The sequence below is a fragment of the Plenodomus lingam genome (genome assembly GCF_022343315.1).
Source record: "Plenodomus lingam strain CAN1 chromosome Unknown contig_17, whole genome shotgun sequence".
Lineage (NCBI taxonomy): Eukaryota > Fungi > Ascomycota > Dothideomycetes > Pleosporales > Leptosphaeriaceae > Plenodomus > Plenodomus lingam.
In genome coordinates this window covers 402,261-417,322 of record NW_027093934.1, presented here as the reverse complement: position 1 = coordinate 417,322, position 15,062 = coordinate 402,261, and the positions used below count along the sequence as shown (strand labels likewise).

The 15,062-nt window shown below is 52.3% G+C and overlaps 6 protein-coding genes across 6 annotated transcripts; 3 read left to right on the top strand and 3 right to left on the bottom strand.

The window, feature by feature from the left end:
- Positions 1–259: 259 nt before the first annotated feature.
- Positions 260–1,791, bottom strand: IAQ61_003154 (uncharacterized protein; the record flags this gene model as incomplete). Its single annotated transcript, XM_003844758.1, has 3 exons — positions 260–997; positions 1,045–1,585; positions 1,637–1,791. 3 exons carry the CDS (start codon positions 1,789–1,791, stop codon positions 260–262), a joined length of 1,434 nt encoding a protein of 477 aa, XP_003844806.1.
- A 1,098-nt stretch (positions 1,792–2,889) lies between these two features.
- Positions 2,890–4,067, top strand: TIF34 (translation initiation factor eIF3 subunit; the record flags this gene model as incomplete). Its single annotated transcript, XM_003844757.1, has 4 exons — positions 2,890–3,001; positions 3,055–3,525; positions 3,576–3,643; positions 3,696–4,067. 4 exons carry the CDS (start codon positions 2,890–2,892, stop codon positions 4,065–4,067), a joined length of 1,023 nt encoding a protein of 340 aa, XP_003844805.1.
- A 317-nt stretch (positions 4,068–4,384) lies between these two features.
- On the bottom strand, positions 4,385–5,782 carry IAQ61_003152 (uncharacterized protein; the record flags this gene model as incomplete). Its single annotated transcript, XM_003844756.2, has 4 exons — positions 4,385–5,023; positions 5,163–5,384; positions 5,476–5,656; positions 5,730–5,782. 4 exons carry the CDS (start codon positions 5,780–5,782, stop codon positions 4,385–4,387), a joined length of 1,095 nt encoding a protein of 364 aa, XP_003844804.2.
- Positions 5,783–6,436: 654 nt separating this feature from the next.
- Positions 6,437–7,377, bottom strand: MBF1 (multiprotein-bridging factor 1; the record flags this gene model as incomplete). The annotated part of the gene is made up of 5 exons (XM_003844755.2): positions 6,437–6,760; positions 6,814–7,023; positions 7,079–7,094; positions 7,152–7,156; positions 7,348–7,377. 5 exons carry the CDS (start codon positions 7,375–7,377, stop codon positions 6,437–6,439), a joined length of 585 nt encoding a protein of 194 aa, XP_003844803.2.
- Positions 7,378–9,224: 1,847 nt separating this feature from the next.
- Positions 9,225–9,717, top strand: IAQ61_003150 (uncharacterized protein; the record flags this gene model as incomplete). The annotated part of the gene is made up of 2 exons (XM_066095856.1): positions 9,225–9,306; positions 9,371–9,717. 2 exons carry the CDS (start codon positions 9,225–9,227, stop codon positions 9,715–9,717), a joined length of 429 nt encoding a protein of 142 aa, XP_065954101.1.
- Positions 9,718–9,870: 153 nt separating this feature from the next.
- IAQ61_003149 (uncharacterized protein) lies at positions 9,871–13,335 on the top strand. The gene is made up of 3 exons (XM_003844753.2): positions 9,871–10,975; positions 11,023–12,314; positions 12,362–13,335. Exons 1-3 carry the CDS (start codon positions 10,603–10,605, stop codon positions 12,875–12,877), a joined length of 2,181 nt encoding a protein of 726 aa, XP_003844801.1. The 5' UTR covers positions 9,871–10,602; the 3' UTR covers positions 12,878–13,335.
- The last annotated feature ends 1,727 nt before the right edge of the window (positions 13,336–15,062 follow it).

Below are 15,062 nucleotides of genomic sequence, written 5' to 3'. Positions count from 1 at the left end.
GATATCGTCCAAAGCAATCGACTCTATACCCTACCTTCGTGACAGTCATCTGCTTGCTGCAGTACCTGTGTAATCCATCCCGACGTGTGACTGCGAGGGCCACTGTAGCTTCTCCCCCCTTCGCAACTATTTCAGCAGCTTGTATCCATCACCTGAATTTGCAGTGTGGTCAATGTACTCTTCTTGCTGCCCCCCTCTTCCCCGTGAGGGCTGTCAGACTACACTGCCCGATAATTTACACAGACTACAGAATGCCACTCTAAGCCATCTCCATGAGGATACTGTAGAGCACAAAGAGCTGCTCGGCCTGGGGCTTGAGGGCCTCGACATGCTCTACATGGCAGAACCGAGCGAACCTGTCAGGGTGGAAGAGGTTGCGGCCCTCTTTTAGCCACTCTTTCGAATAAAGTCCTGATCCACGCAGCAAGGCCATCAATTCGTGCACACAGATCCCCAAGGCCTCTGGATCTTCTTTCAGGAATTGACAGTCGACCATGGCACAGGCGTCCATGTAGGCGCGCATGTCAGGGAAGGAGCGCAGCTGACCGGGAAGGACCAGCTTTTTCAGGTCTTCTTGAAACTGTGCGTACGCGCTCTTGGAATCCATCTGCACCTCGTTCTGGCCAAAGTCCAACCATGTACCATGTACCCATCCCTTGATATCCTTCATGTTTTGAACAACGAACCAATTGCGGCCCATGTCTCGAAGCACCTTGACCACCTCGCCTCTCTTGACCGCCAGCTCCCAGGACTCCCCTCGATGAGGCCGGCCTGTTTTCCTGCATACGGCCAACTGCAAGTTGGTAGGCTCTTCTGCGTCCTTGGCTATGCGCTGCACACTGTTTTCTGGTATCTGTTCCTCATCTTTGGGCCCAAGATTGCTATAAGTCTCTCCGCCACTGAAGCCCGCGACGAATAATGCAAGTTCATCAGACTGTCGCTCTTTGAAAAAGACGAATGCCTCGCCATCCTGGGCGTGCGGATCGATGGAAACATACTAGGGTCGTTAGATATCATCCTAAATCGAAGCACTCTGTGACATACAGCAAGCTCCTTCTGAATCTTCGTTCTCATGTCCTTTGTACATTCGTCTTTCCAAAGGCTAGCCCAAGCATCACGCATGGCTTTTGCTTTCCACCTTCCCAAGTGTCTGTCTTGGTACTGGAAGTAGAAGGAACCGGTTCGCGACCACTGAATGTTATGTAGCGGCCAACATTCTCTCTTCAAATTTCCTTTTAGGACACCGCCCCAGTCTCGAGTAGAAACGCTCATCGTACGCAGCTTATCAATCAGAGCCCGGGGAACTCCAGATGCAGCCCAGCTACTTCGCGACCAAGCCAAGAATGAATCGTTGTCTCCAAGTTGGACGCGGAGAGAATCGCGAAGTAGCTTTGACATGCTCAGCTGTGCGATGTATTGCTGCACTGCAGATGGTGTCGCAGAACCGATGCGTATGTTGTACTCTCCATCTCTGGTCTCGAATGCAAAGAACCATGAATCCTCTCTGCTCCCGAACGAAACCCAGACAAACTTCTTGACCAGTCCAGCGGCTACCTCCGCCAGCATGTCCACTGGCATAGCGACGCTAATCTCGTCCTCAGAATATAAAGTGAATAACTGTGTGATAAGAGCTTACGTTGAGTAGCCTCCTGATGTTGCATAGAACTGCTTCCCTCCTGGTCCGGCTGCTATAATATACTCGTTTGCACCTAGCTTCTCAACCTCCTCCAGCCGATTGATTTCGATTGATGGTTGTGTTGATGCCATTCTCAACTCCTCTTGTGCTGTCATTTGGCAATTGGCTTTGATGACAGGCTTGGCTGTTTGAAAGATGGTTGTTAGAGTCTTGTTGTGGTGTTGGCGTGAACATGTGGGTATGGAAGGCAGGTGCGATTACGCCAAGACCGGGGTGGCGATGACAGGCAGGAGCGATTGATACACATTGCGTGTACAAAATCCATCCTTGAATTGCAAGCCAGTATGGATATATCCAGAGTACTTCGAGCCGAAGTCTTGAGAACAGCGTCTTGGGTATGTCATTGAGACCCGACATGGGTTGTGTCAACAAATACTCTGTTCAGAACCACGCATATTCTTGCCAGATAGCCGCGAGAAGGTCTCAGCTATCTCTCAGCGTCATTATATGAGGAAGGAGAGGATACAATATCGGGATTGGGTAAGTCGAGGATTCAACTGGGCCGTTCAGCTTCTTACAGCGTGCCACACTGTTAACAGCTGTGAGTGGAACATAGAGAAATGAAGTCTACTCGAGACACCTAGTCTGACAACAAAGAGGAATAACTTGAACGATTGGTCAGCGGGCTCGAACTTTTGAAAAGGCTGATTAGGTTATTGAAGAATGAGGGTCGTATATTGGAGACGAGCAGAACATTGTGCTGCCAAAAATCGCAGTCCTGCATATCGAACTTAACTGAGATATCTTCCCGTGACCAGGCATCTTATTAAAGTCACAAGTCGGATCAGTCAAGGTACCCCTTCTGCTCTTTTTTTAGGCCTACAGTGTCGATAGCAAATGAAGGCGTCTAATCGGTCCAACGTTCGATATGCAACTTGCTTGTATGACACATTGATGAGGTCTTCCTGGCATTCTCCATCAGAAAATACAAATGACGATATAGTTCTGGATTATATCATCGGACTTCAGTTATTGTGAAGTCGCCCTGACAAAGTGAGAAATGATAAGTGGAAGTCGAGCGACGTGCGGCGACCTAGTGCGGGACCAAAGCTAGCGTCCCCATGCGGTTAGCAGCAGCCCACTTCAACACCAAGATGTCGATATCAGTACAGTCACGAAATTTAACGTCGCCGCTCCCCCCGCCCCGCCACATATAACCCTGCCCGCCCGACTCTCGCCAGCAGCCCAGCACGATGAGGCCGATTCTCTTGTCCGGACACGAGCGCGCGCTCACGCAAGTCAAATATAACGCTGACGGCGACATCATCTTTTCCGTCTCAAAGGATCACGTTGTGTGCGCATGGTGTTAGTGCAGCTCGTTGCGCATAGAACCCGGGCAGAAGGCTGACAGGATGCAGACTCTCACAATGGCGAGCGGTTAGGAACCTACCACGGCCATCAGGGTGCCCTCTGGACCGTCGACGTCAACCCCACTTCAGAACTGTTGGCCACCGGCGGCGCAGACAACACGATGCGGTTATGGGAAGTCAAGACGGGCAAGCTTCTTCACACATGGGAATTCGCTACATCGATCAAGCGCGTCGAATTTTCCGCAGACGGCAGGCAACTGCTGGGTGTGACGGAGAAGCGGTCCGGACACCTCTCCACCATTTGCGTATACGAGATCAACCCCGACCCTGAGGCGCAACAGTCAGATGAGCAGCTGCTCAGGATAGTCTGTGATGAGAGTAAAGCGACGGTTGCTGGTTTCAGTTACCTTGCAAAATACATCATTTCAGGACACGAAGACGGCTCGATCACACAGTGGGATGGCAAGACTGGAGAGCTACTCTCAAGCAACTACGACGTGCACGAGCCAGATATGCAGGGTACGAATGGAAGTCAATTTTCAGTCTGGGAAAATGCTGACATGACATAGTCACTGACCTCCAGTGGGCACCTGACCGATCATATTTCATCACCGCATCGAAAGACAAGACCGCAAAGGTACAACCAAATCGCTCCCCCAACTACTCGACTTGACGCTAATAACATCCAGCTTGTCGATGTCGAAGACCTCACCGTCCTCAAATCCTACGTCGCCGACACCCCCCTCAACAGCGCCGCCATCACCCCTGTAAAAGACTACGTTATCCTCGGCGGAGGCCAAGCCGCCATGGACGTCACCACCACCTCGGCCCGCCAGGGTAAATTCGAAGCCCGCTTCTACCACAAGATTTTCATGGAGGAGATTGGACGTGTGCGCGGTCACTTTGGTCCTCTCAACTACGTCGCCGTCCACCCACAAGGCACGAGCTACTGCTCAGGAGGAGAGGACGGTTACGTTCGTGTGCACCACTTTGACAAGCCCTACTTTGACTTCTTGTACGAGGTGGAGAGGGAGCAGAAGCAAAATCAGTCGAACTTGTAATGTAGAAGGTGGGGTTATGGAGGCATGTCGGACTTTGAACAGCAGGGGACTGGGGTGCTTCTTGCATGCAATGGCGTTCCGGCAGGTTGGTCTGGGTGGCTCTTCCTCAAAAAAATTTATGAAAGAGCAGGGCAAATAAAGTGATGAGGCTGTCTCTGAAATAAGTAGGCCTTCCCCTTGGCAGAGCAAGAAGAATCAACAAAATCAACAGCAAAGCCTTCTCATCAAACTCACGCGCTGTACATTCCTCACATGCTCATCCGTATAGACTAGACACAGCCATGTTTTCTCTCTCCCCTCCTCTAAACACGCACAACTCACCCCTCCCACCCCTCACAATCCGGCTCATCACTAGGTTCCCTCTCCGGCACCCTCCGCGCCCCCTCCACCCTCCTCCCCTCCACAACAACCGGAATCACCCCGCCCGTCTCCAACGCAAACGCCCTATGCCCCAAGCTCTCCAACAAACTAGCAATCGCCCCACTATGCGCCGTCATACTAATCCACACCCCACCATCATGCTCCCACACGTCATCCAACAGCATCGCAACCCTATACCGCCGTGCCCCGCGCGGCTCCCTATACTGCGGGTCCCACAGCTCATCCTGCTCTGTGAATGCGGGCTCAAAGGTGAGATGCGGGTGAGTAGTTGCGAGGTGGGAGCGCGTGGAGCGGCGGTCACAAGTGTGAATGCCGAGGGCCTCGCGGAGAAGTTCTTTGACAAGGGGGGTGTAGGGTTTGTGTGGGGGGAGGGGTAGGTGGGAGAAGGTGAGGTCTGCGGTTTGGATGGCGCGGGTGAGGGGTGAGAGGTAGTGGGTGTCTGGGGGTGGGAGGCCGTGGGGGAGTTGGGTGGACCAGAGGGTGTGGACGTCGAGGGCTTGTTGGTGGCCCAGGGGGGTGAGGTGGGCGTCTGACCAGGTGAGGCCGTCGGAGCCGTTGAGGGCGGCGTAGTGGCACTGGTTGGGGGGGTTAGGTGGGTGAGAGTTGGGGCTGGTGGGCTAGGGAGGAGTGTATTGGGTATGGAGTTTGTGTGGTAAGACGGTGGGTTGGAAAGGCAAGACGAGAGATGAACACAAAAGGAAAATGTAGACATACATCCCACGCTCGAGTCCCATACTTTGTCTCCGCAACATTATGCCACCCCTGCCCATGTCTTCCCAGCAACAAAACCTTGACACTCCGCCCCTCCTCCTTACCAACACTCTCGTTCAAACTGCGAATATAGCGTTCAAAGCGGCGCCACTGCTCCCGTCCCTCCTCATCCGTAGAGCCATCCGTCGGATACAACCGATCTACCAACCCAAAGTTGTGCTTCCGCTGTTCTCGGGGCGGACAACGTTAGATCTTCACAAAGGATAGAAATAATTCACGGGAAGGAGGGGAAAGGGGAATTGTTGGGAAGACGGACAAAATCAAAGCTAGCATCGTCGGTGTCATCTTCACTCTGCAAGAACAAGCCCTTGTGCACGGTGTACTCGTAATGGAAATTCTGGGTCGGAGGAGCCGGGATGGGTGGTTTGGGGGCGGAACTCATGCTCTTGTAGAGATATAACAGTATGAGGGCGATGATAAAGGTGGACAAGATTCGTCTGTAGTGTATTTAGCATTAATCGGCTCCCGCTGTGCTCAGGTGGTAGAGGGGAAAGGATGGAGGATAGGTACATTGGTGTATTGGAGTTGGGGGTATTCTGTTGGCGAAGTGATGCGAGAAGCATAGTGTGAAGAGGTCTAGAACGTCTTCATTGCAGTTCTCTGGAAGATTAAATTGTGGTTGCAGGAACGTTGCGGGTCATGGGCGTGAAGCCGTGATGCTGGGCGTCCGCTAAGAAAAGAGGCCAATCACGTCACCGCAACGACTCGTGCGCTTGTCCAGCATAAGTCTATTTGAACATGAAGAACAAAAGATCTGCCCCGATTAACAGATCCAGACTTACCCAGTACATATTATTCGTTCTAGATCTTGTCCAGGCGGTCTGAGCCTTTGGTTTGGTTCATTTTCAGATAACGTCATCTCGATGGATACAGGAGCAAATCACAACCTGAATAGCACCACGTAATTTGATCATGAGTCGTAGATTTTGTCTATTGTCTAGCGAGTAAGCCTTTCTCAAGCTCAACTCGAGTCATCATGATTGTTGCAGGCCCAGGAAACACAATTCAGAGCCCATTTCGAGCCCGCGTCATGCCATTGATCCCTTTGATGGGCAGTCTTCCATGATATATATCAAAACGCCCATAAATCCACGCCCGCTAAGCCAAAACGATGAGATTTTGCTCTGCCAGTTCCTTCTTTGAAGTGATCTTCCTAATCAACCGCAACAGAACCGCGTTCCAGCGGTCTCTTGTCGCAGTGCCGAAAACACTAACGCTCACTTCTTCTTGTTAGGAAACTTCGGTTGTCCAATCTTGTCGCCGCGGAGGATAACATTGAGCACGCGCTCCATGTTCGCGAGCAGTTTCTGGTCGGGTGCCGCAGTGCCACGCTCGAAGTCGGCAATGATTGTGGGCGTTGAGTTGCACTTTGTGGCGAGATCCTTTTGTGTCATTGTGGTTCCCTTGTCGTTCTTGGCTTCGGAGCGCGCTTTGGAGATGGCTTGACCAACGACGATGCCGACCGTCTTGGGCTTGACGATGTCGTCGGAGCGGTCGACTTTGGTGAGACGCTGGCCTTCTTGACTAGCAGAGGCAGTGCCCTGGGTATGTGTTAGCAGGGCTTATGATAATAAAAGATTCGAGAGATGCTTACGGTATTGGCAGAAGCGTACTTCTTCTCTGTGGCAATGATGCCGCCGGCTCGTTGGGCAGCATTCAGCGCAGACTTGCCCTTGACGACAGTCTCGCGCGGCCCAGCAGCGCCACCACGGGTACGGCTACCAATCTTGGTAACGGAGTTCCAGTCGTCAGACATCTTGTAAAAAGTTGTGTGGTGTTGTGGGTAAAGATTGAGAGATGTGGTCTAAGGCTGGAGAAAGCGGTTGTCGTGTGCTGACGGTGGGGTTCGGCAACTTTACACGTTGGGCGTGTTTGCTTCACGATGAGTCAGTGGGAGGAGGCAAAAGGTGGAAAGCTCAGTGTGAGACGCACAATGCCTATAGTGTTATATCTGTCTTGCAAAGGCCTATGTAAAGGGCTGGTCAGCGATGCAGAGCCACGATGAGTCGAGTGCCACTGGTGGTGAGGTCACCGGCGCTAGTCTCGCTTAGGACAGGGTCTCTGGAAGATTCTATCCTCTCGCCCTTTTGCTTCCGCCCTTGACCTCACCGTATCGCACAACACCCACCGACAGCGACAGCGACAGCGACATGTACATGTTGTACATTGGATTTTTCAACGAGATGTGAGATGATGAAGACGCCCATATTTCAACACCGAGTTGCAGCGAGCCGCGCCTGCAGCTTTGGGTAAATGAGTTCTGCACGGCCAGCATCTAGGCATCTAGCAATACTGCTTGTATGTACAAGTAGGCCAATCGAGTTTACACAGCAGACTTGCTCCATCAACTCATCATCTCAAACTCTGCCCATGACCCATGACCCTCTTCAGTATACGTCGTCCATCCTCTCCATGATGGGCTCGTTTGTCATTAGAGGAATATTATTCTCCGTTTCAAGCCCACACTTGTACTATTGACCTAATGCTTGGGTGTCTGCTCCTCTTCCCGTGGACTGGCGCTGGTGCTTGGAGCGGAACATGTGTATAATCTTTGACTGACTTGTTTTGGATGATGTCGAGACTTGGTGAAATCTGGCAGCAATCTTGCAACATGGCTAGGTATGAGTGTGCTTTGACGAATTAACTTGGGATGTCATAGAAGAGGACTGGTAGGTTGCAGTTGTCATTGTTGTTCATGCTAAGCAATATGCTATAGAGGTAAGAGACAGTGAGCGCAACCTCTTTTGACGAGGTAGTGATGCATAAGTATATGCGCACAAAGGTGGGTGTAATCTGAAATCGTGCCAAAAGATTGTACATTTGAGAGGGAAGAAGAGAAGAAACATGATATTGGCAAGGAGAAGACGTGAGCCTACCTAAGTCTCTCTCGCACCTTGACAACTCCACAAACCCAAACACCACGCGCATCCACACACATCAGAGATTTTCAAACCTACCTACCCCTCCCCCTCATCCAAACATCCACCAAGGTTGACATCACATCCACCAAGGTTGACATCACATCCACCAAGGTTGACATCACATCCACAACATACGATACCATCTACACACATGCCTACAAAAGGTGGAGACACCATCATCCCCATCCCCTCGTGCCCGCCCCAGCCCAAAATAACGATCGTCAGGCCCACACACTCCAACGAACCATCAAGGCCAGAAAGATGTTTGGTGGGGAAAAAGATTGGGACGTTGATGGTTGGCGAGGCTGTGCAGAGTCTGGGTGAGATGAGAAGAGTGCGTGTCGTGTTTCAGATCTTGTTGGAGGGGGGGATTACAGTTTTGAGCGATCTGTGGGTGGGGGGTTTGTATAGGATATGGTGGTGTGTGTGCACATGCATGGACGACTTGGTCACGTGCGAGGCGTACCTGTGTGGACAGGGCTCACCATGGTGATAGTGATTGTGGGGATAAGGGGTGCAAGTGAGGGAGTGAGATGTGCCCAGGAACTCTAAATTGGTTTGTTTCTCTCATGATTTTTCGAAGTTGGCATGTGTATCTATGCCTACTGTAGGCTAGGTAGAGGATCCATTCTAGGACTCGTCATGGATGGGCGGTTGCTATCGTTAGCCTTGGTGGTGTTGTGAATCCAAGGCTGTGATTGCAAGTCGGCGCTCGATCTAGACGCTTGGCTGGCTGGGCTTTCTTTTTGCATGCAGCTATCCGCCATAGCGAGCGCACGGATGGGGGTGTCTTTTGTCGAACTGCAGCACGCCTTAAGGGGGGCGTTTGACAGGGCTTTGAGAGATGGTTGGGTCTGTCTACGGAGTAGTAGGTATGTATACATACCATGTAGTACCCATGTGTGTACTCTACTGTTGTCATCACTTGCTTTCGCTCCGTCTTCCAGTCGGTGTGGCCACGGCATGGATGGAATGCTGCAGCCACATCCTGAATCTCGCCGTATTCCAGCAACCATCGTTACATTGATGGATACGAAGAGCGCTGGGCATCCCTGGCAACTTCGACAAGACAGCATCAGTCAGCATGAGCGATGCAGTCTCTGCCCTCGTGAACAGCACCCGTGATTGGGCTCCTGGGATGCCAATTCTTTTTACAGAGGACCAGAGTATGCGCATGGCGAGATTGTGCCTGGGCAGTGGGTGAGTTAGCCTCGTGTGGGAGTGTGCGAGTGTGGCGAAGCAGCTGTAGTGTCGCCCCCTTGCCCTTGCCCCCATCCGGGCCGCCAGGGTTGGCCACAGGAGCAAAAGCGGCATCGCAAGATGGGTTCAGAGAAGGACGGGAACACTTGAAATGTGCTCTCGAAGTGCTGTTTTTAGCAGGGGCCCAACACGCACAAAGACCGTCTTTTATTCACACTACACCACAGCCAGAAGCACCAATCGATGGGCCGCAGTGTCGCCGTAGAGTACATGGCTACCGAACCGGTTGCAGCGTGCTGCTCGGTGTGGCCTTGCGGTATTGCGGTGAATCTCTCCAGCTGAGTGGGCAGGACGGCTCTTTTAGCTCTGGGCGCTGAGCAGGAGCCGCGCGTAACAAACAGTGGTAGCATGTGCGGCCATGTACAGAGGGCATGTACAGTGTATGTAGTCTGTAGTACTGTTGGAGTAGTGTAGGTATTCATAGACGGACCCACTCGTGGCGACCGTCACAGTCTCAGCTCCCCTGACAAGCCATCCGTTGTGCATATAGGCGTCATTTCACGACCAGCTGGGATAGTGTAGGTACAGTACTTACATACACGTACCACATCACTCCCACGGTACCTGGTGAATCTGCGACTTCCCCTCCGGCACTCCCAAAACACCTCCGTTGTCTCTTGTGACGGGTTGTTGCCGCCATTGTTCGCCTTCTGGCTTCTGGGTCGTGTTGGGTCGGTGTTGTTGAGAAGATCCGCTAACAGTTCGCTCCCTGTTGTCCCATCGCTTTCGACCTCCCCCCCCTCCCCCTTCTCTTTCTTAGCCCTTTTAGCCTCTCCACCCCAAAAAAGCCCAAGCCAGCCGACAAGACCCGCCCACTCCCGCCGGCCTGCCCTCTCGCCTGCCCTCTCGCCTGCCTCTCGCCCTGTCTCTCCCAAGTTGTCCTGCGCAACAAACCTACCCACCTTGCACCTGCCACCGCTTCTCCACATGTAATTCGTCACCACCACGACAGCCACTCGTTCACCGCGCCCGACAAAAAACAACAGATTTAATTCTCCCCCCCCCCCCCTCTCCCCAAAACACAATACCAAGTCGCAGGCCCGTAATCGACACTCGCTCAGGGACGACTATTTCGCCGCTGGATTGGCCGACCCTTTTTCCCCACCGTACTCGTCAGGAGTGCCACACCAGCACCTCTGCGCCTGACGCCCTCCCACTGCGCGTCTCCTCACCACCTCCGCAACACCACACAACCACCCAACATGCGTTTCTCGCTGTCCAGGTCGCTGCTCTGGCTCACAGCGGCCGCCCTGCCCCTGGCCTCCGCCGAGCGCATCATCGAATCCAAGTCGCTCAACCCCTGCATGAGCAACTCCAGCCTGTCCGCTACCCTCTTCAATGTCGCCTTCACACCCAGCAACCGCAGTCTGGCCTTCAAGATTGAGGGTATCTCCAATATCGAGGGCAGGATCGAGGCCGACCTCGAGCTGCTCGTCTATGGCTACTCTGCCATGAACCAGAAGCTCGACCCCTGCAGCTCAGAGGATCTGTCGTCCATGTGCCCCATGAACGCTGGGCCCTTGGTCATCAAGTCCAACCTCGACATCAGTCAAGATATCATGAGCTCCATTCCTGGTAGGTACCCATGTTTGTCTTGCCCCTGTGCCGTCTAACGTCTGCAGGCATCGCCTACACAATCCCCGACTTGGACGCGGTCGTCCGAATTAAGATCAAGGATGCAACAACCCACCAGCAGCTGGCATGTGTGGAGGCTGAGCTTTCCAACGGGCACACTGTCGACCAAAAGGCCGTTGCATGGACGACAGCCTTGATAGCTGCCACGGGGTTGGTGACGTCGGCTATAGCATCGGGCTTGGGGCACTCCAACACCGCAGCTCACGTTGCCGCCAACGCCATGTCGCTCTTCGGTTTCTTCCAGGCGCAGGCTTTCATTGGCATGTGCTCCACTCCTTTGCCTCCCATCGTCTCCGCCTGGACCCAAAACTTCCAGTGGACCATGGGTATTATTCGCGTCGGTTTCCTTCAGAAGATGGCGACATGGTACCAGCGTGCAACTGGCGGAACGCCAACCAACCATTTGTCGAACCTTTCCTTTGTCTCCATTGAGGTTCAGAAGAAGATGAAGATGAAACGTGGTGTTGAATTCGCTACCCGTGCTTTCCAGCGTCTCGCAAGTCGCAGTAACGCCGCCTCCACCGAACTTCAAAACAGCGACCGTGTCGTACTCCACGGTATCGAGCGTGTTGGTTTCAAGGCCAAGATTGAGACGACCAACATCTTCTTCACGGGCTACACTTTTTTCATTGTCTTTGTTCTGTTCGTTGTCATTGGCGTGCTACTCTTCAAGTATGCATGCGAGGGTCTGACCAAGGCTGGTAGGATGAAGGGCGACAAGTTTATCGATTTCCGCAATGGGTGGCAGACCGTTCTCAAGGGCATCCTTTTCCGAGTTGTACTCATTGGTTTTCCTCAGATGATGGTCCTGTCTTTCTGGGAGCTTACTCAACGCGATTCCGCCGGTCTGATTGTTCTGGCTATCCTTACCATGGTCACCATGATCGGTGTCCTTGCTTGGGCTTCTTCCAAAGTAGTACGCATTGCGCAGCGCTCCATTACTATGCACAAGAACCCCGCCTACATTCTTTACTCGGATCCTACCGCACTCAACAAGTGGGGTTTCCTCTATGTCCAATTCAAGGCGGCTGCCTACTGGTTCATCATCCCTTGGCTTGGATACCTTCTCATCAAGGCCATGTTTGTTGGTCTTTCCCAGGAGAGCCCCAAGGTACAGGCTGTAGCACTGCTCATCATTGAGTTGGCATTGCTGGTTGGTGTCTCTGTCCTCCGCCCATGGATGGACAAGAAGACCAACGGTTTCAACATTGCCATTGCGGCTGTCAACTTCCTTAGCTCTTTCTTCCTTGTCATGTTCACTGAAATTTTTGGACAACCCGTGAGTACCCTCGCTCCTGATATCTGAGTTGCGACTAACCTCTGCAGGCCGTTGTCTCTGGTGCCATGGGTGTCATTTTCTTCATCATCAACGCCGCCTTTTCGCTCATCTTGCTTCTCATGCTTCTCGTTTCTTCCGGCTTCGCTCTCTTTACCAAGAACCCCGATACACGCTACCAACCTATGCGCGACGACCGTGGCTCTTTTATCAAGTCTCAGACCCAACTCACCACTGAACTCGACGCTCTTGGCGCCACCGCCCGAGGCGAAGGCAAAGGCACCCAGGGCTCCCGCAGCCGCCTGGACGATGACGACGACTTTTCCTCTGCCGAGGGCCCTCGCCACTCCCCTGCGGAAAAGGCTGGATTCGGTGAACACTACCAACCGATTGCCCCACGACGAGATGACAACATCTCGCCCGCGCCCCCCTCTTTTTACGAAGACCGTAGTCCCGCTCCCTCGTACAACACCAGGCCCGGCACCAGCGGCGAGCGAAACGATGTGCAGTACCGCCAGGGGAACAGCTCGAGTCCGTGGCAGAGGGGTGCGGGGTATGAGCATTGACGCCAGGCCGAGCATGAGGAGCAGGTTGGCCAGATTATCGATTCCTATCAACGCTCCTCGATGCTCCAGCAACAATCTCTATTACAGGCACAGGCACAGGCACAGCAGCAAAAGCAGTAGCAAAAAGCAGTAGCAGTAGTAGGAGTAGCAGCAATCACAGGAAATCGAACATGGATCTTTACATCTTGACTTGGATGGGGGATACCTTTTTTTTTCTTTTGTAAGGCCTTTTTTTTTCAATCGGGTTGGTCTGGTCTGGTTTCGTCTCATCTTGTCTTGTCTCGTCTTGTCTTGTCTGACTGCTGAGGCAAAGGCCTTTTTTTTTGTCTCTCTCTTGCTGTGTGTGGTGTGTGGGTACGCATGTAGGTGTGTGTAGACATCTAGAAAGATCCCTCGCCTGGGCTGTTGTCCCTTGGGTTACATAGTATAGTGTTAATACTACGAGTTGAAGAATTGGTGTTTGTGTTGGTTTTTGTCTCGATGGTGATGTGGGGGTAGGGGATGTGGAAAGGTAGATGTGCATGTGCATGGGGATGGAGATGTGGAGTTGGATTGAGAATGTTCTGTGCTGTGTTGTGCAGTAAAACTACCAATGTAAACTCCCCTAGTCGAAGACCAAACATGGAGCGTGCAAGTACAGTGTAATGTGCTATATTATACTATAACAGCAAGGCACAGTTTTCTTCACTTTTATATATTGCTCTTCATCTATGTTTCTGTCCTCTGGCACGTTGGGTTGGATTGGAATTGGGCTGGGTTTGGACTGGGTTCTTGTAGTGTTTGGTTGTGCTTCTCTTTGATTGGGATTGCGCTTTGTTAAGAGCGTTTTCGTCTTCTTCGAAAAAGGAGGGCAGAGGGGGAAGGGGGGGGGGTCGGTGATTGAAGGAGAAAGAATGTTAGGGATTAGAGATTTTAGGGGGTGAAGGTGATGAAGGGGGGATGTTGGGGGTGGTAGTAGTAGTGGTTGTGGTAATTGTTATGCATATGCTACGGGAATATTGATGTATATGCTATGGCTATGTTATGTCTAGTGTTGGCGTTGACATGGGGGTTTGGTGCTGGTTTGATCATTCAGAGGGTTTGTATAGTGTTGTGTGGTGTTGCCCTGTCCTTTTTCTGGGGATTTGTGGATGAGAGGGTCATACGTTTTCTTGAGACGCAGGATGGCGGACCTGAGGTTCACGGTAGCACCACTTCTTTCTGAAGATTCAAAGGGCGAGCGTGTACGTGGGCAGTCAAATCATGCCCTTGGATTCATGTAGATTGTCTATCAGTCCCGCAGAACTAGATTCAGCCTCGGAGATGTTGAACCTCGTATCGACGTTGGTAGTTTGGCAGCTTTTCCTACTTGAGCTCAGCTAACGAGCCGCTGTAGTCGATCTCTAAACCACCGCGCTGGAAATGTCGCGGTACCTATATAAACGTTCCATGTCACTACTATAGTCTATCGACTACAAAGAAAAGTGATTTCACGCTAAGATGGAAACAATTGGCAGAGTGCCAGAGTACCTAGCCGCCCGATGAGTTTGATGAGTGAAAGGTAGTGGTTGGTGGGGAGGGCGCTTGAACATGTTTGGGGTGGAGACGAGACGACAACGGATCTAGCCCCAACCTGGTAATATTTCATCGCGTATCACCGCTTTCTGTCGCAGGTGCGTATCAAGAAGAGTCAGTTTCCACCTCAGGTCGACTGTGTCTGTACCCTGGCTCTTGACACACAGCATTCGACCCTCCAAGTTCTCAAGTACAGCAGCCACACCATGTAAAAAGACGCAAGTTCAGATTCTACCCGGTCAGGTGCCCAGTTTTTCCATGGGCCAAAAAAAATTTAAAATCTTACCTATCTGTCCGAAGTAGCTCCTCCTCTAACGCCAGGACGTAAACGTCGTTGCAGCAGGTCCCGAGTCTTGCCTATCTGCAATCGGACTTGCGCTGCACGAAACCATCTACGGTAGGTCTAGTCAAGGAGCCGTCAGACCTACTTGGACGCGAAGGGTAGGTCTAATCTCGGTCTACTGATGATCGGGCGGAGGAAAGCATGGGATGGGACGGAATGGCTTTCGTCGGCTGGGTCTGATGGGTACCGGTAGGTAGCTATGGACTACAGATGTAAGCAAGCAGACGCCACATCATCCTGGACGACTCGAATGCCAGGCAAGTCTGGCGTGGGGAAGGGTGCATGTAT

Bases quoted from the DNA above. Each gene is read 5' to 3' on its own strand.
- IAQ61_003149 (XM_003844753.2), top strand. From the start codon at position 10,603: ATGCGTTTCTCGCTGTCCAGGTCGCTGCTCTGGCTCACAGCGGCCGCC. The intron at 10,976-11,022 runs GTAGGTACCCAT...TAACGTCTGCAG, and splicing joins TATCATGAGCTCCATTCCTG to GCATCGCCTACACAATCCCC. The intron at 12,315-12,361 runs GTGAGTACCCTC...TAACCTCTGCAG, and splicing joins CTGAAATTTTTGGACAACCC to GCCGTTGTCTCTGGTGCCAT.